Source organism: Centruroides vittatus, unplaced genomic scaffold, assembly GCF_030686945.1.
Source record: "Centruroides vittatus isolate TY-2023 unplaced genomic scaffold, ASM3068694v2 contig_1832, whole genome shotgun sequence".
Taxonomy (NCBI): Eukaryota; Metazoa; Arthropoda; class Arachnida; order Scorpiones; family Buthidae; genus Centruroides; species Centruroides vittatus.
The window spans coordinates 729,989-755,505 of NW_027121128.1; the positions used below are offsets into that span (position 1 = coordinate 729,989).

General features: G+C 30.8%; 2 protein-coding genes across 3 annotated transcripts in view; one reads left to right on the forward strand and one right to left on the reverse strand.

Annotated features, from left to right (window-relative positions):
- The window catches only part of LOC136969961 (transmembrane protein 268), a 364,695-nt gene that overhangs the window by 69,982 nt on the left and 269,196 nt on the right, over positions 1-25,517 (forward strand). The window lies entirely within an intron of this gene.
- The window catches only part of LOC136969955 (golgin subfamily A member 2-like), a 77,017-nt gene continuing 54,488 nt past the window's right edge, over positions 2,989-25,517 (reverse strand). For both annotated transcript variants that reach the window (XM_067264301.1, XM_067264300.1), the window contains exons 11-23: positions 23,943-24,050; positions 23,729-23,816; positions 15,558-15,655; positions 15,249-15,467; positions 14,254-14,367; positions 10,685-10,834; positions 8,536-8,658; positions 8,323-8,461; positions 6,442-6,509; positions 6,122-6,224; positions 5,931-6,037; positions 4,436-4,586; positions 2,989-4,350 (exon numbers count right to left, since the gene is read on the reverse strand). In XM_067264301.1, coding sequence (XP_067120402.1) covers positions 4,136-4,350; positions 4,436-4,586; positions 5,931-6,037; positions 6,122-6,224; positions 6,442-6,509; positions 8,323-8,461; positions 8,536-8,658; positions 10,685-10,834; positions 14,254-14,367; positions 15,249-15,467; positions 15,558-15,655; positions 23,729-23,816; positions 23,943-24,050 — 1,683 coding nt within the window. In that variant the 3' untranslated portion in view covers positions 2,989-4,135. The remainder of the gene's footprint in view (positions 4,351-4,435; positions 4,587-5,930; positions 6,038-6,121; positions 6,225-6,441; positions 6,510-8,322; positions 8,462-8,535; positions 8,659-10,684; positions 10,835-14,253; positions 14,368-15,248; positions 15,468-15,557; positions 15,656-23,728; positions 23,817-23,942; positions 24,051-25,517) is intronic.

Sequence of the window (25,517 nt, forward strand, 5' to 3'; positions counted from 1 at the left end):
AGTAGTATTGTTGTAGCTGTAATAGTAGCGGTAGTAAGAATGACAAACGCAAGGTTAAAATCGATTTTATTGCCCGACGCTTCTACGACTGACCCCTTTAACGCGCGCGCTTAAAAATGGTGCTTGCGCGTGCCGTTTTGCGCCGGAGCCAAAAATTTAATTCGGATGGGGGAAAAAAACAAAATATATTTTTAAAGCGCCGCCTCGCATTGGTAAGTTGTCAAATATGTTTAGAAAAATTCGAAAAGTGTCACTGCCCCGTTACTGGCGCAACAATCGATGTGCCAAAACAATTTTAGGTATTTAGAGTACAATTTCCCTTAGCGGTGCGCTTCCTAAATTGTAAATAATAAAACTACTAATGTTCTATTTTGTACACGCGCCATTTAATTAAGCGAAGAGCCTATTTTTCCGATCGATAAATGGCGAATATTCGACGAAACGATAAGAATTTCCCTAAACGTGACCGGAGCGATAAAGACAAATTGTATTATAAACAGGAAATTCAAAAAGGAAAATGTTAGCCTTTTGTAATATATTACGAAACGTTCGATCGGTAGACGGGACGCTTGTCGCCATCTAGTATCGCCTAAACGAATTAAGTGAAATTTAATTTCGATGTATACCGCATTTAGCGCGCTCTTTTATAGCCGAGTAACATTAACTGTGGAATTAATTTTTGTAATACCGAACGTGACCACTTTGTTGTGACTTTTTATAACGTGATAAAAATCCTTTATTTTAAACGGAATCTGTTTCCTAAATGTTTTTATTTATTTATTTAATACGAGCAAGTTTTAATTTAAAAATTTTATAGAATTCTGTTTAGGTGAAAGTTTTTACATTAGGTATAAGTTTATAACCAAGTATTAAATTTTTCATCGTTAAATTTACTTAATACTAAAGATTTGAAGGTAGTAAATTTTAAAATTTTAGTTGTAAAGTGTGCAAGAGACGATTTCAAAACGTGATTTAATTCATTGTTTATGACGACACTGAACAAGAGAGAAGCTATTGGTGTGTAAAATTAACAAAATTTTTGGGTTAAAAATACCTCAGAATACCAGTTTGTATTTTGGAGAATAAGTGCATTAACGAACAAAGACGAAGATCAGGAAAGGAAATTAAAAGTACTAAAAAATTTGACAAATATTTTAAAAAACTGATTTATAATCAATACGAAAATTCTTGGAACTAGATACCTGCTTCTATTAAATGGAAAATGGCATTTATAGTCACTGTTCATCCCACCCTAGTGACTATAAATTGTTTAGTAGTATTTTATTCATAAAACTGTACACTAGAATGTTATCAGTTTATATTAACGAATCATCTGAATATAGAAAATTACATTCTGATCTTATAAGGCAACAGATCCCGAATAATTAGTCTAATTGACAAAATCTTGTTAACGATGTCCATTTATTGTATAGAGGAAGACTTGCAAATTTTAAGAATTTCAAGTGCCCCAGTAACGAACTTTAAATTATTCGACAAATGGAATTTTTCTAACAATAATTTACAATTATACTTTTTGGGATGTAATGTTTAAAGCTTTATTCTTATATAAGAACTAATTGAAATGTTAAATTTCTAATGAATCAAAACTGACTGATGTGTATTGATCAATACATTTCTCCTATTTTCCGTGCTTTTTTTTTATGCCTAATATTTCTATTTGATTAACCTTACTACTAATTTTTAGATGCACAATGAAGCGTCGTCATCAATTTTAAATTACTGTGAAAATTACTTGAATACTTTGTGATAGGAAAATTAGGCATTAAGTATAATCTTGACAATTAAGTATTGCTTGATAAATCTTGACAATTAAGACAATTGCTTGATAAATAAAATGACAGAAAATACGTTTGGAGTATATTTAACAGTTGCCGAGGAAACGTATTGAGAACCGACCAAGTAGTAATCCTCTGAGGAATAACAGGACTCCGGGGAATGCTTAGGGCTTTGAAGAGCCAGATACAAAATCCTCGCTGATCCATAGAAAGTCGGTGTTACAGACAAATGGCCCAAGAGACTATTCTAGCACCAAAAAAGGACTTAAGGTTTAAAGCGTGGGGCACTTACCAAATGTCGACTCTGGCTCAAAAGAGGCCATTGCCTTTTGTGATGTGAAAAATACTCTGTGGATGAAAAAATTTTTACCATGGAGGAGTAATTTATGAGCAAAATGACCATGTCTATGCCATGCAAAAGATATTCCTCTGCATGCCCTGAACTCTTCCGAGACTGCAATCTTTTCAAATGACAGTCTAGGTGGGAACCAGTTGGTAAGGAAAAGCAGAACTTCATTTTGTATCAATAGGGGTTTCAAGCACATGTTGGGAATTACAAAACATTCTCTAGTGGTAGAATTATTGAACAGAACTTTGGCTGAAAAGGATTAAAATGAAATCTGGAACTTTCTCTTTCAACCAAAGAAAGGATGGCCTGATGCATCACCCAATCTGAATCCATTAAATTACTCTTTATAATGGCATTTTGAGCTTTATGTCTGAATGTCATATAGGCAGAGTTATCTGTGCTAAATCCTACACAAATGTTGATGCTTTCGAGAAATCCCTTCTATGAGAATGGAATGATCATTCTCATAGAAGGGATTTCTCGCAAGCTTCTGGGTGTCATGAAATTTTCCATTATGACTTACAATCATAATGGCCTACCTCAGTTGGGTGCATTACACAGACCAGTGGGTTAGCCGGATACAAAAATAGTAATTACTGGAGATTTTAACTGTCATTATAAAAAATATTATGCTGCTTGCATTGTCTTCTTTCCTGTGTGTCAAATTGAATTCTTCTGCACGATATCATGTAAAACATTGATTCACGCTACCAATTCGAATTGGTGGCTCATAAAAGAAGTAATGAAAAGAATTGAGATGATGTAACATCATCGAAAGCTGCGTAAGTCTGCCGACGTCAAGTTAAAAATGGCTCTACTTGAGAATAAATAAATAGATAGCGATTAAAATGTACATAGTTTTATTTAATATAAAATTTTCCTTTAATTAGTTACAACTTTTTAGCATTTGTTTTAATTTTTATCTACTTGACAAATATCGACGGAGAGCTTTGGGTTAAACAAAATGTTAAATTTTGGTTTTGTAATACAATTTTAATTACTTTCCTTTCGTTCAAAACTTATTAAATATGAAACACTCAAAATTTTCTCCATGGAAAATATTCTTAATATGTCAAAACTTTTGTTAACACTTCAACAAATTCAGAAGATTCAAATAAATTTACTTGATACATACAATTTTATACATATCTATAATACACAAAATTACAAACATTTGATTCTTTGACGGGATGTTTCAAGTGTGATAAAAATTTAAATTGGAAACTTAAATAGCCATCGCCCACTAAACGAAGGATATCTAAAACTTATTACTTGAGGTTATACTTTATTTTAAAAATAAGAAAAATGACTAAGTGGCAGTTATATGAACATATAATTTGCATATGTGAAGTCATTAATTCGAGGCAGTTCTCGATTATTAATCATCAATAATTGGAACTGCATGTTTGACTCAATTCTTCTGAAAATCTAACTATGATTTGGTTTACCTATACAAGTTATCCAAATAGCAAAAGAAAAGTTTATTCTCCTATGCAAATGTCGATACAATTAAACCAAAGTGATTTCTTTACATCTTTGAATGCTGAATCTGTACGGTCAATTTGTATAAATCTAAATGCTTCGCCTCTCCAAAATATACCGCAAAATCTATAATCGAGGCAGGAAGATTTCTATATATATATATATAAGGTCTGAATTATACGCTAGACGGGATATGTCGAGTCTCTCGTACGAAATTCGAAAGGCACAATTTGCCTTCATGTTTTTGAATAGATAAACTAGTTTCGATAGAACAGCCATAGCACGAGGAAGTCGCCACGTGGAATATAAGTTATATCACAAAGAAAAAGGCAATTGCAGATTTCTAATTCCCGTTACGAGCACCTTTAGCAGTAAAATTCGCATATATACTGTTCATAGATGCACTCCAGTTAGGAAGATTGAGAATATAAAAGTTTCCTGTACAAAATTGTAGTACAGAATTCATAACATGGATTTTAAAAATGGAAAATATTAGTTTTAGTGTCGATCATACTGTCATCAGTCTACCCGAACACAAGGGACAAGGATGGAAATTATCCGTCACAGACTTTTCAATGAGGTTGGAAGTTCCAATTTCTGTCAGTAACTCCATTATCTTCTTTGCCGTGGTGTCTTCAGTTTTGCTCTGATTTGTTGCATTGTTAGGAACTTGCATATTTTCAACTGTGTTACTGGCCTTCATTTCAGTTTTTGAATCTTCCCCTTTACAAAAATACAATTATTGTCATTGAGTCAATAATGTCAAACATTAAGTGTATTTTATTTAAATATATTATCAGACACTCACCATTTAGAATGTTTCCATTTTCACCTGTAGCTGATATTATTTTTCCAGGGAAGTGATTACTACCTGTTAGAACTGCAGGACCATAAGGTTTTAGTTGTTTACGTTCATCAAGCATTCTCATTACTAAGTTCTGGAGATCTCCTAATTTAGCCTATTAAAAATTACATTTTAAATGTAAAAATTACATGATTATCAATTTAAATTCAGTAACTATATGGATCAAATCATACTTGTAAAAATACTAATGAACAATAATTGTGTGTTATAAGACATACACAATAGCATGCAATCATAATAGAAATATTTACATTACATTATTTATCATTGAGAGTAATACTACTATAATAACTAAAATTTAATGAATTAATTCATGATACCAACACATTTTAGGTTGTATAGCAAGAACACAATTATGCTCATCAAAGATATGATCTGAATCATCATTAACCAGACAAGTACAGAGCAGGGAATACCAAAATTTACATTGCCTATGATAAATTATGGGAGTCTGGACAAGGTTCAAACCTGAATCATTATGTAGCAATATAAGGTGTTAAGTGAGGATCAGTTTAAATTTGGATCATCTAACAACTTACCATATAAGTCAGAGGAATTTACATTTTTAAAATTACATGTTACTAGAATTTTACATTAAAAAAAATAATAATAATAGAATGTTATTTGCAAATAAATGTTTGTATATGGTTAGACATATTTTTATTCACAATCCTGATGGTAGCATACTTACATATTTTACTATCAAAAATATTTTATGGAAAACTTAACAAAAGTATACTAAAATTTATAATCCAACAACAGATATTATTTCAAAAGTTTAAATAATTTATTTTATTTAAAGTTCCAGAACGATTTCTGTTGTTTAGTTTAATTTATTTGAAGAAAATGAGTCACACTGTAATATATTGGATCGTATTTAGTACAAATCTTTGCTGCACTATTATGATACACAGTAGCAAGGATCAATCTATACAATTTGAAAAAATACAGGTTATACATATTTAACAGGATCTGAAGTACATGTCAGGTCACCAGCATATACTGTCTCTTACATATTCCAGAGCTGCATTTGTCTTGTATAGTTCCTGGCCAAGATTTGTGAAATGACCTATTTAGACAGATGGATGGCTGAGGTGATCTCTGGAGAACCTGAAACCAAATCTGGGTGAACAACCCAAGGAAGTTTCTAGGTGGTCTCTCTCAGATATATTAGACCCCTGTCCCTGACTTTTAATCATACTGTCATGGATTTGGGTAACGACTTTAGGACCCACAGGAAATATATATATAAATCTCAGACATTATTTGAACAAAATATTTTTTTAAATTTAAAAAAAATATATTTTTCATGTGATATATTTTTTAATCATTTTTTCAATCATATTTTCTATATATGATTAATATTTAAAAATTACACCTTAAATACAATTAAACACCATTTTATATAAAATTTATACAGAAAATTTTAAAATCTAACCTTTAAATCTTCTCTATCTTTTGCCAACTGGGCAATGTATTCATCTTTCTCAGCAGCTCGCTTTCTCATAATACCTCTTTGAACTTGATACAAGGCTATATAGTCTCCTAATTATAAAAATTTCAAATGATTAAAATAGATATAATTGAGTTATTAATATACTTTTATTTTAAGGAAAAGTTAATAAATACCTATTGTATCAGTTTCACCTTGAAGTTGTGTAACGAGATGTTCTAACTGCTGTTTCTGATCAGATAATTCAGCAATTTGATCCATTGTTTTCTTGAAGCGTTCCTATTAAAAAAAAAATTAAAACTTGATTATAGAATGATGATAAAACATTCTTTCTATTAATTGGCAAATCAATAATTTGCTTAAAGTATCACAGCACTTTTGAATCATAATCTTATCTTTAAAATTCAAATACAAATATAATGAGTAACTCCTCTATCTCCATTAAGAATTAATATTTTTTAATTTGTAATATTGACAGCATATCAAAAAAATTTACCTCTAACTGTTTCATAGCATTTTTCATATGCTGATAGTCTTCCATTGATATATTCTCATTATTTGTACCTATAACAGAAATAATTTTTGTATGTTTGTTCTAAGATTAATATCTTATATGAACAAGATAACATTTAAACAAGAAGGAAACTCAAAGTAATTAATAAACAAACTTGCTTCAAATGAATTCTTTAAACATTATCCAATATTCCTAATATATTTATTAAATTGAAGTGAAAAATTGAAATAATTAAGTTTAAAACTTTGGTAAGTATCAATAAAAATTTTGTATTTGCTGAATTAAATCAGCCATATTGTAAGATGTAGTAAACAATACCAAACTAACACACAGGTATAGTAACAGGATCATTAATCTCATTAAAACTTTATCAGAAACAAACAAATTGTTTTATCAATGGATAAAGATTGCTTCTTAGTCACAAGTAATTCAAGTCTCTTTTGTGGTGTAAATAATAGAATTTATAATTTGAATAAATTTGAGTTAATTGATATGATTATAAAAGATCAGTTACAAAGCTTGCCAGCTTCTTCTCTGATGAATAAATAATTTAACTGAACTTCTACAATATAATATGAAGCTGAATAACTTAATTCTAATTGCAGCCAATAGCAGGAAAGAAAAAAATTTATAGCAAATGTTAGAACATTTTAAAAATAAACTTTTATATCCACTTAAAAGGGATTTTTTGAATGAATAAACTGAAATTTTATGTCCATTGAATCCAACATTCACCCAAGTTTAAGAATTGCTCAGATGATGATTAATTCTGATATTTTATTTAAATGCATTTCAGATTGAAATTCTTGTTGATCCCTCTTCAGTAAAGTTCTTCAAAATCAATCACAGAAACCTAAGGTTACTGTGATTGATTTTGAAAAGTCCGAAATATTGGTGTAGGCTCAGTCACAGATTGTACCTTTACTGAAAAGGGATCAATGAGAATTCTGATCCAAAAGGCATTTATAAAAGTGAATGATTATATCCAGCAAATATTGCTAATTTTAGCTTCATATTAAATGTAAACTTTTACAGTCTGGCCTATCAGAAATGACTTAAATATTCTTAAAAATTAAGAATTTTTTAAAATCTTAATCCTAACATATTTTTGGATATGTGCAATCATAAGATTGGAAAAATATTCTTTACTGTTCAATTTAGCTCCTTACACATTTTAATACAGACAAAAAATTTATATGTTTATGATTATACATAAAATATTTATTTCAGATAATTCTGTTACACAAACCTTAATTATAGAAATGACTAGCTTATAGCACATTATTTATCAGAATATGTAATTTGATTTTTGTCTATTTAGAGACATTTATACATACTGTATAAATATATAACTGCTTAGTAACTTAAAAGATTTTGTTATAAATTAATTCTCATATAATTAAAATTGAACAAAAACAATAAATATTTAAAATATATGAAAAAACACTTCTGAATAGATATGAATTGTCTAAAGTTTCAAAAATTTGCTACCCAAAACAATAAATAATATACCTTGGTTTAATGCCAAACAATTGCCGAATCATTGGGCTATTTTTGTGTTATGTTAATAATTAATTTGACTACAGGTAGGCAGATATGCTACTGTCTTATATTAATGTTTATAATTACAATAAATTAATTTTCATTATTTCTAGAAATTTCTAAATTAAATCAGGCCAGAGCAAAACTTAAACCCACAACTTCTACTTACCATGCAGATTCATTGCAAATTACACTACCCAAACCGCCATCCAATCTTTACTTCAAGAACTATTCATTTTAGATATAAATATACAGATCATACATGATCGATTGTTTGGCATTAATTAATTAAATCAGGTTAAGAGTGGTGTTATTACATACCTTGATTTATTTGATGGTCCTTAATTTCTCTCATTTGTGCTTTTAAGTTTGTTTTTATATTTTGTTGCTCTTCTAACTGATGCAATAGCTGATTTCTCTCCATTTCTAACTGTCTAACTGAAGCAGAAAGTGATGCAACCTAATAAAATAAATATATATAAAATTTTTATTACAGTTATATATATATATATCACTATAATCAAGTTAACTTACTAAATCATTTCTCTTTGAAGATTCCCTCTCATCTAGTATATCACTAGACACTGCAATTTCTGCCTGCCTGGCCAAATTCATTCTCAATTCTGTGTTCTGATTCATTAGGGCATTGATTCTTTCCTTAAAATATAAAATTTTAAATTAAATTAAAACTTTTCAAAATACAATAAAAAACATCTGTAGTTTTAAAAAATGCCAGAAGTTACCAGAATAATTCAGCATTCTAAATTGAATTAAATTTTCTAATACAAAACAGAACTGAAAAGTCACTGAAATTTATCACTGTATAGAATTGATTAAAAACTGGTCTGATATATTATGTATTAATAATTGTGCATTGTACTTAATTATTTACAATAATTATTTTAATAGAAAAATCAAAAAATCTATTAATAAATTGGCATGATATATTTTTCCATCATTATTTTAATAACAATTACACATTTTGTAATGTGTGTTCTAAAAATTTCAATCATTAAACATAAGAAACAGGACAAAATTATACAGTGGTTGATCAGTTAATGAACATAATCCATTCAAAGAATGTTTTTGCTACCTGAATTGTTCGTTAACCAATTATCAATTTACCACAGATTTTTACAAGAATTTGATTAATTCATTCTGGAGACCCCCCAAAAAATAAAAATATTATATAATTTCTTACTACAGTAGAGAGTCGTTTATCCGAACACCAGTTATCTGAATGCTTTCCAGTCGGACGTGCTGAATCGAACTTTTTTGATACTAGATTTACTTCTAAAGTATAATTTTTATGTTTTTATATTTTTAATATATTTATTTTGTTTGTACAAAATAAAGAAATAATTTTTAACGATACAATAGTCTCGATTATTATTATAAAAATTTTCGTTAGGCTTAAAATCAACGAAAATTCAACACGAAGCAACACACGAGAAAAATTTCAACATCGGACAGGTTATATATTTTTTCATGCATGATCGGTTATCCAAAAAATCAGTTATCCGAACAACCCCAGTCCCCAATTGATTCGGATAAACGACTCTCTACTGTATGTTTATTTATATGTAATAATGAACTAAAGACAATATCTCCATTTTTTCATGGATGACACACTTTTGTTTCTCAGACGTGATTTTTGTTACTCCTTTATCTGCTTGAGTCTTTTTGATTATATCTTTCTTAGATAAGATCGTATCTACTATAGACCTGCTGAAGCCATACTGCCTACGAACATCAGACATCTGCCCACTCTCTACCTTGGCTATTATCTCTTGCTTAGTTTATGTAGTGAACAGAGATTCTTGACACTCCACTCTTTTTAGGATCCATAATATTATCAGTTTTTTAAAATAAAAAATTCAGAAAACAGAAAGAGACTAGTGCAAAAAGGTTATGTATACAACTGTGAAAGTCTCATTCCATAAACCATTCATAGATTCCAATAAAATATAGTTTTACAAATCTTAAATGCAGTGTCACTTCTTGTGTGTGTTCTGTCAGGTGTTCGTTATCTGAACAAAAAAATCTTTTGCAAAAGTGTTCATTGGTTTATTTGCAGTCCAAACTGTTCATTAACTGATCACCCACTGTATTTGATAAAATAAGAACAAATCTTTCATTTGCTTTCTCAAAATTTGAATTTTTTAAGTTTGATAAACTGTTAAGTTCTTAAAACTGATATCAGCAATTTCTAATGATCTTTACTTAATTTTCAATACACTTATTGTTCAAATTAATTATGATAAATTCTCATTATTTCTCATTTTCTCTCTCTCCTTTTCCAAATCTCCAATGAAAAACTGTTCTTTTTTTATCAATAAATAATTTCTAAAAAACAGTCTGTATAAAATTACACTAGATTTAGCAACATTATATCACAATCTTATAAAAAATACTATTTAAAATATTAAGAGTATTATTACTTGATATGAATAAATTTAAAATTGTACTATAAATTTCTTAATATTTTTTTACATCTAATTTTATGAAAATATAATTAGTTTGAACAAGCATGTTCAATAAATGAAATCCAAAAAGTAGTGTAGTAAATTTATCACTAAAAAAATATATATTTAATTGTTTATTTAATTTTACACACATTTGTATAAACATAGATATTCTAGAATTTTAATAAAATTTAATGTATAAGATATAAAATACATACTTGTGCTTGTGAAAGTTCTTGCTGTAGCATTTCTGTGAGCTGCCCTTGAGCTTCATAATGTCTCATTCGATCAGTAATTTGGCTTTGCTGATAAATTTCTTTTGTGGCTTTCTCTTCTACTATCCTTAATTGATGTTCTTTTTCTAGAAGCTGAAAATTTAAAATATTTTACTAAAACTCAATTTTGTAATTGAGGGTGCGAGTCATTCAATATATATACGAAGGGTATTTTTTAAATGAGGTCCGTTTTTGATAAGAAGAAAAATACTGTAAATATTGTTAAAATATATTTTTTCCCATATTCTACATACTTTTATCTTCTTTTCTACATAATTTCCATTTTTGTCAAACATTTGTCATACCGCTCAAAAATTTTTTAAATTCTGACTTCAAAGAAATCTGCCGCCTGTCGCCGGAAAACATTAAACCACGCTGCTTGTCTTGTATGGCATGGTGGAGTTTTCTCAAGGTCACACAATAAGCATCAGAATTGATTGTTGTGCCTCTTGGCATAAAATCCACTAACGAAGTCCCTGGCCCAAAAGACAGTTACCATGATCTTTCGTGCTGAAATCGAATAACAGATCGTATCTTATAGTCGGCGGGCGACTCAATTTTCTTAAACATTATAAACTTTTACAGCTCAGCACACAGACAGATGATACGGCTGAAAATGGCATCTAAACACGCGCAAAGCATGCTGAAAGCAGATGCTCATGCACACTGCTACAAATGAGCGTCATTATCATTCACAAACGAACCTTATTTAAAAAATAGCCCCCGTATATATACATACAATGGACTTTCGTTATAGCGCTGCTCACTATATCGCACACTCGGTTATAGCACGGGCAATGTTTGCAATGCGATAAGCTCAAACACGTTTATACAGGTCCATGCAGCGTTAGTGAGTAGCACATTTTATTGTTACTGCGTATTGAATAATTGTGTACATATTGAGTTCCTGCACGTATTTTGAATAGTGTTTAATTATTGTATGCATGATGAGTAAAAGAAAAGCTTACAGTGTGAAAGAAAAGCTTGACATTATTGCTAAAGTAAAGAGTGGAGTTTCGAAAGCAAACATAAGAAGAGAATACAGCATACCTGAAGGAACTGTAAGAGGTTGGATGGCAGAGGAGACAAAACCAAAATCATTTGTTGATAAGCTTGACAAAGATGCTGGGCTTACTCAAAAAAAACAAGACTTGGAAAAAATCAAAATGTTGACAATTGCCTCTATGCATGGTTTGTACAAAAAAAAAGTGAATTTATTCCCGTATCTGGAACCGCTTTAAAGTTGCAGGCTGAAAAATTCCATGTAAGCTTAAAAGCAGGAGATTTTAAGGCTTCTGACGGTTGGTTGTGGTGTTGGCAAAAACAACATGGCATCTTTTAAATTTTCATTTCTGGTGAAGCAAAGTCTAGTGATATTGAAGGCACTGCAGAATTTTCCAAACAGTTCACAATTTCCAATACTGATATACCGCCAACAACCAAAGAAGCAATAACAGCCATGGAAACTGTTATAAAATGGGCTGAATCACAAGAAAATATTTACAGTGTCAGATTGTTACAATTAGCATCTTTCAAAAGGGAAATGACACAGAAGTTATCAAAAAGCAAACAAACAAAAATTACTCACTTTTTTAAGTGATGTTTTGTAATTGAAATGATGTCGAGTACATAGATTTTAGTCAAGTTATAGATAGTGTTTGTTTTTACATACAGTACTGTATTTTCAAGCCTACATTATGTATGTAAATAAAATAATACATATACAGTATGTATGTATTAAGATGTATAACTATGTTATGTGAATTTTATTAAAACACTTAATAAATAAATTGATTTTTATTATTAAAATACATAATATGTAAGTAGTTGATGGGATGTTTCAGTATATAGCTCAAATTGTTCTGAGTAAATTTATTGTGTCGCTCGGTATAACGCGGTTCACCTTATAACGCAGTTGTTGTTTCCCACCCAACATGCACGTTATATCAGGGGTCCATCGTATATATATATACATGTATGTATATATATATAAAATATAGCTTAGAGATTTTATAATTATCCTTATGTATATACAGGTAACCCCCATATAACACAGGAGTTGTTCCAAAAAATTGCCGTGTTATGCAAAACAAAGAACTAATACAAAAAGGGTGGATTAGGTTCCAAAAATTAAAAACCATTCTATTATCTTTTCATAATTAAGATAAATATCTTTGTTAAAATTTTCTTAAGTGATACATATTAATATAAATTAAACAACACCAAAAGCAGATCTTGACACATCTGCTTTTGGTGTTATTTAATTTATCAGAATCTTGACGCAATCAGAAGCATCAAGATCTGGCAACACTGAAGCAAGTTTCGAGAAGGACCACGTGTATTGATAGAAGGCGGGAAAAGAAAATTTACATACTGTACTTGAGTACTAATAGTTCACGAAAATTATGCAGGAAATCTGATAGTACGCACGTACTTAAAAGCTTTATCATGTTTATTAAGCGGGTACGAAGGGGTTAAACTGTTGTACGGGGGATTTCCCTAATTTCAAATTAGATAAAGTTCGCTTTTAATAGTTTTTATTACATTTCACGTTGTATGAGGGTTTTACCCAATTCTCGAACCGTGTTAGAGTGAATCCGTGCTATAAAAACACCGTGTTATACGGGGATGTTCCCAATTCTTGAACCATGTTAGAGTGAATCCGTGCTATAGTAGTGCAGTGTTGTACGGGGGTTACCTGTATATGTATAAAGCCTCCATTACTGTTCAAGGTCAGTAGTATTGCACTGTTCAATGTAACAGATGATCTTATCATCAAGTGATTGTGCACAGTCACCTGCTGTGTCCATGTATCAAATTTCCTGTTTTCTGACAGTGTTTCGTTAAGAAATGCACTGTTAATTCACTTATACACAATTCCCAGTCAATTTGCCAAATGCCAGTATTATTTTGGCACTTCTGAAGAATTTTCTGCCTTAACTCAACCAACTGCTTCCGGCAAGGCATATTTTGTCACAGTTGTTAGCAACATTCATTTGAATATTGAAATTAACTATTTAACTTACAATATGCAAATATTTTTCTTCTCTGCTAGACAAGATAACATTTTTGTTCCCTCTGCAATTATTGTAATACAGCACAGTATTACTAGCAAATTATTCATGACCATATGATATAATTTTAAGCACATGTTCAAACACCTTAGCATTCTTCATTTAGAAGTCAATCATTTTTGAATTTGAACACTTGAACAAAATTTAGACCATCCCAGGACAGGAAATCAGTATTGAAATTTAATATACGAAGTAATATTTCAAATAAGTTCCTTAGGAGTTTGATTCATTTTTTTGATACTTCCTTTATTAGTTCCCATTTTCATAATGATAGATTATATTGAAAATCATTGGGTACTATTAAAAGTAAATAACAAATTTTTCATACTAAAGTTTTCTCTACATTACTTATCATAAAATATATCTTAAATATATTTATATTATCTTAAGTAGACCTATTATATACAAAAAATACATGAAACATTTATTAATATTTACTTGATCTTTCAGTTCTTGTAATTCTTCTTCTTGCTGGCTTAATCTTTCACCCAATTCTTTTGTAATGTGATGTTCTCTATCAAGTTTCTCGGTTAATTCTAATTTGTCATGACTCTGTGTAAAACAGAAAATATTTGTTAAAAGAAGAACTAGTTAATAATGAGTCGAGAATTTACAAATATATGATCAGTAATAAATTAGTGTTTTGATTCAATTAACATTTTCATTTAAACTTATCTAAATCAAATCTATTAATGATTTTGAAATTAACAGATAATTGTCATCTTGTAAATTTGAGAGAAAAAAACCAACATTTCTGATGGAAAAATATTCAACAGCCATTTTTATAATTTAAAAAATAATTTCAATAAAATATAGTTGAATAATTTTACATTGTTACATCAGTATATAAATTAATCACTTTATACAGAAGTGATTACCGTATTTTACGGACTATAAGACGCACTTTTTTCTTTGAAAAATTGCCTCCAAAATTCAGGTGCGTCTTATAGTCCGTAAAATACGGTAATTTATATACTGATGATTAGACATAATGCAGTCTCTTGAGGTTGAAAAAATTCAACATTGTACATAACGCTGCATTGTAAGGAGGAACTCTCTTCCATGTGCATGAAAAACCTATATCACACAGATACCACTGTTTATCGACTTACTGTTCAACCTATACAGACACCTACTACTCCATTTTGTTCTAGCTTTTTCATACCAAAGCACTAACAGTTAATTAAAGCTGTGTATATTTAGTGGAAAAAACTAGACAATAAACTGGGTCCACAGGCTATTCATGCTGTATGCAGATCCATATTCTATCAATGTTTATTACACTGTGCCACCAGCGTATATGTATAATAAAAACATTCTTGAGATAAAAAATGTTTTCTGTTATTCTGTTCACAATTCTGTTATATTCGAACATGTATGCATATTTGTATGCATACAGAAAACCAAATTATATTTAATAAAAGCAAACCAACCATTTTTACAAATCCTGTATGAAGTTCCTCTAGCTGTTTTTTTAATTCGCAGTTTTGAGCCACGGCACGGCTAGCTGCAATTTTATCGCTTTGCATCGTGTCTAATAATTTCTCTTTATCAATTTCATTTTCTTCAATCCTTCTAAGTGAATTCTCCAATTCTTCTATCCTAATCTCTTTCTCTTCAATAATTTTACTCATTTGTGCATTATCATTTACCTAAAAGTAATAATTTATGTCATTTATATCATTTAGAAACAGAGAAAATTCATTCAATAATAAGTAATTTGAAAAAATTATGTTCCTTACCTGTGTATCATAATCCTGCTTCATTTTCTGTTGCATACTTTCTAATTCTTCTATCTGTTTTTGAAGATTTTTGTTTACACCGTTCTCAATAATGGCACCTTTGAATTAAAATTTTTATAACTATAAATAAGCTACGAAGAAATTATTCTCAAATTTTAATAAGCTTAAAATTATCATATTTTATTTAAATAATTAAATATTCTTGTTTATTCAAAAACTGTATTATTCTAATGCTAAATAACTGGTTTAAAATAATTTTTATCCCGATAAATTACAAATTTTAATGTAATAACTGAATAATATCAGAAAAATTTATTATCTTATAAGCAATTTAATATTTGTAAAATAAACATCTTAACAGAATAAATTTGATGTTGATTTCTATGTTGTATTTTATTATATTCTTGAAAGTAGTAAACATCTAATTTGTTACATTAGAAAGAAGTGTATCATTATTATTAAAAAATTTCTGTTTAACAAATCTCATTTCTTACAATTTTAATATTCTCTGAATGAAACTTATCTCCAAAATTATTTGTAATACTGTATTATTTTTAATAAATCTTTACTTCAATTTCATATTAAAAGTAATGAGATTATCCATAAAAATTATTAAATTTAAAGTTATTCTAATATTGGAATAAATTCTGGATCTAAGTTTAATGGACATTCTCATTACTTACAATAACATTGATTCATTAATTCCTTGTTCAAGTGCCTGACTTATTTTTTTAAAATTTCAATATGTATATAGAAATCTGATCTTATAATCACAATGCAGTTAAATAACATCCAATGTTTCCTTCTAAGTCAATAAATTAATACAGAAGTGCAAAATATTAATCAAATTATTAAGTTTTATGAGTATAGATAATTAATCAATAACAAAAAGTTATTATTACAGAGATAAGTATTGTGTTTAGAAAATATAAAAAATTCCTTTCATATTCTAGACACAGCATGATTATTCATTTTCTTAGCATAGATAGTAATTACTCTACTAGTTAAATTTACCATCAAACTCTAACTAGAAGTATCAAATTTGTTAAACTTATCACTTTATTGTAAGTATTTCTTTATATTCCAATGCTATAATGATCATTTTTGATCGTCTGAAATAATAATGAAATTTAACAATAATCACAATGAAATTCAAATGTAGTAAATACAGTCAAACCTGTTTTTATGCGCTCTTTTTATGTGCGCGATTTTTTTAATGCGAATTTTTAATTTATGCGGATTTTTGTGCGATTTTTTATTTGTGCGGTATAGTTGGCGACTAGTCTCGTGCGATTCGTCATGTCTCACGTTGACTTATTATAGCTAAATAAACTTATTATAGCATAAATGCACTTATTATAGTAATATTATTGCATGAATATGCGAAAAATGAAATAATTTACTTTTTAAGTCAACAAAACACCACCTGGACAAAAATATGTAAACAGACGATAGACCAGACAATGCAGTCAAGTGCTGACATCTGTTGTCAATAAATTCTATTTCGTACAGTTTTGAGTTATTTTCTATGTGAGACTTTTTTTATGCGGTCCCTGTTGACCGCATAAAAAAAATATTTTTTAATTGTGTTGCGAAAACTATTTTTTTACAGCCATTCGTGAAGTTTCGTGCTATTTTTTTTAATGCGTCTTTTTTAATGCGGTCCCTATCCCCCGCATAAAAACAGGTTTGACTGTACTTGGAAAATTTTTCTTTTTATTTTTAACACATCATGTTTCATTAATTTATTTAAAATTGATATAAGTTATATGTTTTATAGGTTTGGTAAATTTTAATGAGATGGTGCCACAATTCATTTGGTGATGTCACAGCTTGTAACTGTCATTTTTCAAACTATCTCAGGTCAAATTTCAGCCAGAAGCAAAGCATTTTTCATATTTTACAGACATTTGAAGCAAGCATTGTAGCAGTTCCCACAAAAATGGAAAAAAACGAGTTCCATGCAGTGATAAAACATTTTTATTTAAAGAAGTGGACAGCTGCCCAGATCAAAATAGAGTTGGATGAAGTTTATGGGGGCTCTACACCAGCATTGAAGATTAAAAACAAAAAACCTTGATAATTCCAGCAAAAAATATTTAATAAAAACGTTTTCGACTGTTTTAAACAGCCTTCATCAGTTAAAACGAACTTAAAAACAAAAGAATGCAGAAAAAGAACTCAAGCAAATATTTAAAATTCAAATTAATTCCAAAGTAAAAATGCCGTTCTGAATAAGAAATTAACAAATTGCGCATGCGCAATATATTGCAGTGAGAATAAAAATAAAAAATAAAACAAATAACAAAATATTGCCGCAAAAACTTGTCTATTACAAGAAAAAACGTTATGTACTGCGGTAAAACGATCTCCAAGCCATGGACAAAGCATCAGCGTCTCTATGGTTAATACAACCGGTGTTAACATGGGCTTTGTAGATTTCTAGTTTTTCTAAATATTTCAGCATTTGTTTGTTGGTCGTGGCCTTAATGATAGACGCTTTATCCCAATAAATGTCAACATCTTGATATTTAGCGAAAGCTGCTAGCACAGTAGTATCCAAGCTTTTATTAATGGAGTATCTATGCTCCTTAAGCCACTGTTTTAAATGCCTCATGGTTGCGCCAACGTATACCAGATCCGAATTAAACCGACGATCTTTTAAAGGTATAGAATATACCCCTGTTTTATAACTATGGTTTTCTTTTTTCTTGTCATTTCTTAATAATCGATATATTGTAGGATTACGTCGATACAACAATCTTAAGTTGTTATTTTTGGCCACTTTCTTAATCATCGTGTGTAAGAAAGGAAAATAATTGAGAATCACTTTTCTCCCTTGATTCATAGGAGGAAGCTGCCGATTTTTTGTCCTCTGAAACCTGTCGATAAGTCCATCAATCTCCTTACTCCGATACCCATGTTGTAATGCTGTAGCACAAATGTAACTTAGTTCCTTATAGGTGTCAATAACACTGGTGCAATGCGTGTAAGCACGCTTGATCCAGGCATGGAACGCTGCGTATTTAAAATTCATCGGATCGACAGAATTTTTTGGTATAATAATGGGCTGATAGGTGGGTTTTCTATAAATGTCAGTCCATATTTGACTCTCCTTGCATGTGATTGAAAGATCAAGGAAATTTACGTTAAAAGCACTCTCTTGGTCTAGCGCTAAGGTCAAACCATATGGGTTTTTGTTGATTTCGTGCAGGAAATGCGGAGCGCTACAATCATTTTTCCAAAGGATGAAAACATCATCTACATATCTTGTATATAAAACAATCTTGTATTTTCCAGTAGCTATTTTTGTTTATTGCATTGTATGGCTACGCCGGCCAAGATATATAGAAGAATTGTTGTCAAGCTATGCAAAGCAAAGGGAAAATTTGAATTCCTGTCGCAATGCCGTTTAAATGATGTTTTCCCGAATTCCATTCATCGGATACGTCTCCCCGTAGGATGTGAGTCTTTGTTATCAAAACTAAAATATCTTTGCCATAACAAAGCCATCAGGTCTTCTAGAAGACGGTATTATGCCTTATTGCGTGAGCTTATTCAGTTGGAGGATCGCATTTACGAGCAAGACCCGTTGCTTCTAAAGGATGTCAACAGCAGGGTGGTCAACTTAACGTATTCCGTCGAAAGAAACTTAAAATGTGGCTATGTCAAAAAACTTAAATGGTTATTACGTGGGCAGAACATCAAACCTCGCTTGATAAAAAACACATTTATAACGCCTTGGGATAATATTACTCCTCCGAAGTGTCTTTTTGAAGCTCTGAAGTATGGCCCACTGTTTGCTCCTGCTACTGTACCGAGGCCAGAGAAAGTTATTCCAAATATTGAATTAATTATTAAGGACATGAATCCTACCAGACAAGATTACATCAGATGGAAAACAAGGTTTAGATCCGCAAATGAAAGAAATTCTAACTTGGAAGCAAGACGATTCCACAACTGCATTGAAAGGTCAAGGCAATGGCTACAAATGAATGATGTAGTACTTATTAAAGCGGATAAGTCTAAAGGTGTGGTCCTTATTAAGCGTGATTCCTACAACCATAAATTACTTGATTACATCAGAACCACCGAATGTCAACATGCTCCCGACAAATACATGGAATCGCTGCAACAAAGAGTCAAGAAATTCTCGTTAACCCCATTGGCTCGTATTTTGCGGTTGCATAACTCAGTGTTACAGGCTCCAAAAACGCCTAGAATTTTCGCTTTTGGTAAGACGCACAAGCCTAATTGCCAAATACGCCCGGTAATAGAGAAATGCGGGTCCCCTACATTTGCCCTTGAGAAGCAGCTTGTCAAGTTTATCCAGCCGAAGATTCAAGAATACCCCTTTGCTATACAAAACGCAGTACAACTAGTTGAAAAGCTCAACAGCATTACACTCAAGAATAACGAATATATGACAGTGATGGATTTTAAGTCCTTGTTTCCATCTATAAGACTACCACCGTGTTTTTGTGAACTGAGGGACTTTCTTTTTGCTAATATAGATAATGCAGCGAAATACCATACCAGCATTTTGGAACTTGCAGATTTAATATGTTACACGTCGTTTTTCGAATTTGAAGATGATACATATTTGCAAGAAAGAGGGGTGCCTATGGGGAGCCCTATGTCCTCTATTTTATGTGAACTTGTATTACGGCGTTTGGAAAGCAAGGTCATACCCATCTTTCAACATCAGATTGTTTTATATACAAGATATGTAGATGATGTTTTCATCCTTTGGAAAAATGATTGTAGCGCTCCGCATTTCCTGCACGAAATCAACAAAAACCCATATGGTTTGACCTTAGCGCTAGACCAAGAGAGTGCTTTTAACGTAAATTTCCTTGATCTTTCAATCACATGCAAGGAGGGTCAAATATGGACTGACATTTATAGAAAACCCACCTATCAGCCCATTATTATACCAAAAAATTCTGTCGATCCGATGAATTTTAAATACGCAGCGTTCCATGCCTGGATCAAGCGTGCTTACACGCATTGCACCAGTGTTATTGACACCTATAAGGAACTAAGTTACATTCGTGCTACAGCATTACAACATGGGTATCGGAGTAAGGAGATTGATGGACTTATCGACAGGTTTCAGAGGACAAAAAATCGGCAGCTTCCTCCTATGAATCAAGGGAGAAAAGTGATTCTCAATTATTTTCCTTTCTTACACACGATGATTAAGAAAGTGGCCAAAAATAACAACTTAAGATTGTTGTATCGACGTAATCCTACAATATATCGATTATTAAGAAATGACAAGAAAAAAGAAAACCATAGTTATAAAACAGGGGTATATTCTATACCTTTAAAGGATCGTCGGTTTAATTCGGATCTGGTATACGTTGGCGCAACCATGAGGCATTTAAAACAGAGGCTTAAGGAGCATAGATACTCCATTAATAAAAGCTTGGATACTACTGTGCTAGCAGCTTTCGCTAAACATCAAGATGTTGACATTTATTGGGATAAAGCGTCTATCATTAAGGCCACGACCAACAAACAAATGCTGAAATATTTAGAAAAACTAGAAATCTACAAAGCCCATGTTAACACCGGTTGTATTAACCATAGAGACGCTGATGCTTTGTCCACGGCTTGGAGATCGTTTTACCGCAGTACATAACGTTTTTTCTTGTAATAGACAAGTTTTTGCGGCAATATTTTGTTATTTGTTTTATTTTTTATTTTTATTCTCACTGCAATATATTGCGCATGCGCAATTTGTTAATTTCTTATTCAGAACGGCATTTTTACTTTGGAATTAATTTGAATTTTAAATATTTGCTTGAGTTCTTTTTCTGCATTCTTTTGTTTTTAAGTTCGTTTTAACTGATGAAGGCTGTTTAAAACAGTCGAAAACGTTTTTATTAAATATTTTTTGCTGGAATTATCAAGGTTTTTTGTTTTTAATAGTTATTTTCCAGTAGCTATTTTTGTTTATTCCAGCATTGAAGACTGTTTATTTCTGAATAAACAAGTTTAAACATGGTCGAACATGCACTGAAAATGAAGTGCACTCTGGACATCCAAGCTGAGGTAACCATGACAGAAATTATTGAAAAAATCCATGGTATCATCATGGAAGACCACCGCATAAAAAGTATGTGAAATTGCCAAGACTATACGTGGTGTGGCAGAAAAGTAATGAGATTGACATCACTGTGAGTGATCTGGCAAAACTGCAGACTTCTCTTTCACGCAGCTTGTATGTCAGTCCCTCCTAGATGCTCAGTAACAGTTTCAACCTCGTGCAGTAACTAGGCGATCCTAGAGTGTGTGATAAGTGGAGTTTTGTTTTTGTAATGATTTATGGAAAACGGAATAGCAAAATTTGGAGCAATGTTGTGCCATCAAATTTTGTATTAAGCTTGGTGAACCTGTGAGGATGCCCTATGAAAAGTTGCAACAAGTATATGGAAACATTCCTTATCATGCACAAGTTTTTCGATGGCACAAAGCATTTTTTGGAGGGCCTAGAAGCAGTAGAAGACAAACCTTGCTCAGGGAGGCAGTCAACATCAAGAACTGCAAAAAATGTGGAATGATTGAGGGCTCTTGTGAGGTCAGACCATTGATTAACATTGAGTGCTTCAAATCAGATGGGACATTGCGGACACTTGTATGCTCGACCATGACAACTCCTCCTGTCACACGACCATCTCCATCAACCAGTTTTTGACAGAAAAAGAAATCCCTGTGGTTCTCCAGGCCCCCTGTCACCTGATCTCAATCTGTGTGACTTTTTTCTGTTCCCCAAGATCAAAACCCATTTGAAAAGACATCTTGGTACTGTTGGTAACATCCGAAGGAGCATAACCACATTGCTGCAGGTGATTCGAGTTGATGCCTTCCAGCACTGCAACGAAGATTGGCAACAACACCTCCACCGACGTATAGCTGCCCAAGGGAACTACTTCAAAGGGGATAACGTTAATATATAAAAATAAAATAAAATTGTTGCAAAAAAAATTTGTCCCATTACTTTTCTGCCACACGACATAAGTATCTCAACTGAATGAGTGCACAATGTCCTGCATGAAAAATTGCAGATGAAAAAGTTGTGCGCACAATGGATGCCAGGATTGTTAACTGGGACCTATGCCAAAGGACATTTCAACTCAGTGTTTGGCAATGTTTAACCAAAATCCGCAGGACTTTTTGCATCAATTTGTGACTGTGGATGAAACGTGGATTCACCACTGTATACCAGAGTCAAAGCAGTGGACAACAAATAGTGAAAGTGCACCAAAAAAGACAAAAGCTGTTTTGTCGGCTGGCAAGTTGACAGCCACTGTTTTTTTGGGGAATTCCCAAGGAATCATCATGGATGATTACTTGGAGAAGGGTAAAACAATAACAAGAGCCTATTATGCAACATTATTAGACCATTTGAAAAAAATCTGAAACAAAAACAAACAAGATTGGTGCACAAAAAAGTGCTCTTTCACCAAGACAATGCACCGTCCCACAAATCAACAGTTGCAATAGCAAAATTGTACAAATTATGCTTTGAATTGATTCATCATCCCCCTGTCTAGGAAGAAGTAAGATGGGGTCAGCCAAGTCTCCAGACTTGGCCCCATCTCACTTCTTCCTGTTTCCAAACTTAAGAATTTAGCTTGGTAGAAAGAAGTTCTCATAGAATAAAAATGTCACTGCAGTCATCAATGCATATTTTGCAGACCTTGATAAAAGCTGCTTTTCCAATGGAATTAAAAAATTGGAAATTCACTGGACCAAGTATATAGCCCTCAATGAAGACTACATTGAAAAATAAAATTGATTTTTTTCCAAAAATCTGTGTTTAACTTGCTTTTTTACCATACTTATAAAATGACCCTTGTGTGTGTGTGTGTGTGTGTGTGTGTGTGTGTGTGTGTGTGTGTGTGTACAAAACAGGAAATTTGTATTATTTTTTTTATAATTGGAATAACATAATATATTTTTCTGAATAAGTCTAGTGATAATATAAATGTTGGAAATTGAAACTTTAAACACCATTATCAATTCAAATTACAAGCTGAATTTTTAAATAAAATGTAAATATCTGTATATAAAATATATTGAACTGTTAACTATTTATTTCACTTTACATTAATATTTTATATCAAAATACATATTTTTAATAATAATAAAATTCAAATTACTTTCTTTTTGCTGTAATCTATTAATTTCTTCTTGAAGTTCAGCCCTTTCTTTAAAATGTTTTTCTCTTTCATTAATATATTCTTTCAGCTAAATTGAAGAATAATTCAGTGTATTAGTTTATATTTATTTTTGAAATATGCATACATTAGAGATTTTATAATATCTATTAACATTATTCTCACATTTTAGCCAATCATATTAGAAAGTACTTACTTCATCTTTTAGAGATGTTACTTGTTGGCTAAGTTGTTGAATGTATGTTTGATACTGTTCCGACATTTGGTCCCTTTCAACTGATAATTTTTGCAATGATTCTTTGTTCTTTAGAAAATAAAAATATATACGTTAAATTTTACTAATATGAGTAAGTATATAAATATATATTGATCATTAAAGTAGTTTTCTCTTTGCTCATAAATTAAGACTAGGATAAACGAGTGATGTTTTTAAATCATATGTTATAGATCTTCAAGCAATCAGAGAATATAATAGAAAAAAGTTATAAATGGCATAATCATTTGAAAAATTTGTCAAGGTAAAATATGCATACTGGATATTTTGTTTAGACATGCAATAAAAGAAAAATTTGTAGCTATACATGCAGTAGTTCTGTGAGAACCTGGACAAGTGTAAATTTGACAATTGCAATCTTTTTTTTTTTTTTGTCAAAAAATAAAGGGGAGAACTATTCCATTTCACAAATGCAGTCAAGGAAGTTCGTAAAATTTTCTCACAGATAGTGCTTCATCCACGAGTGACACATCTTGCAAAAAACTACTCATTGAGGGAAATGGGGAAAAAAAATCACAAATCGGAGCAACCATCAACTTTACCAAAAATTACCCATTTTTGGTGGAAAATGAGTTGGTTCAATTTATTTGCAATATGCGTAGGGCATAAACAATTTGCTGTTAAGCATATTTCATTTCTGTTGTTTGTTTGAGTTCACTAATTCATTTAAACTGCTTTTAACTTGCATTAGGATGTTTTCATTTATTATCTGTTTGAATTTTTTGAAATTAATTTTTGTTTACGTTTTCTTTACTTAAATATGCCTTTGAACTTGTATTTCTTTGTTATAATATTGAATAGGTTTTTGGACTTGGAATTCACTATTGAAACAAAGAAATACAACTTATACATTGTTAATAACACAAATTTATACAACTGCCGTCTTGCCCCATTACTCTTGCCAAGGTTGCCACTGGTATGAGAGCAATTTCAGCAATTGCTATCTTTTTATAAAGTTATTATTATGAATATTTTTATTTCCAAACTGATTTTAACCAGTTCTATGGTAAGGTTACATTCTGGTAGACAATAAACAATGCTTTTATTTCAGTTTAAAGCAGTATTTATTACACAAAATAACTTATTCTTAACATGCCGAAGTTGCCCCGTCCTCCCCTAATGTAGTATTTTGTACATGTTAGATGTATTTGGAATGAATGTGTCTACGATGTTTGTAATTTTATTTGGTTCATCAATGAAATGTGCTTAGTCTATAATGACATGATTTTTAATCAACATCACTTGAAATTAATTATAGTAAACTGATTTATACCACTTAATAAAACATATAACATTTATTATAAAGAAATATATTTCAGAATCATTAAAATTAAAAATATGAATAGATATGAATGTAAATTTTAGGTAAAAATAAATTCTTAACTGTTAATAGTGATGATTTGTTAATAATAAATATTCATATAAATCAACAGTGCATACATTTTTATGTCTTTTCCAAACTAGAAACTAGATCCTGTTTCTTATTTTGTCTGATAA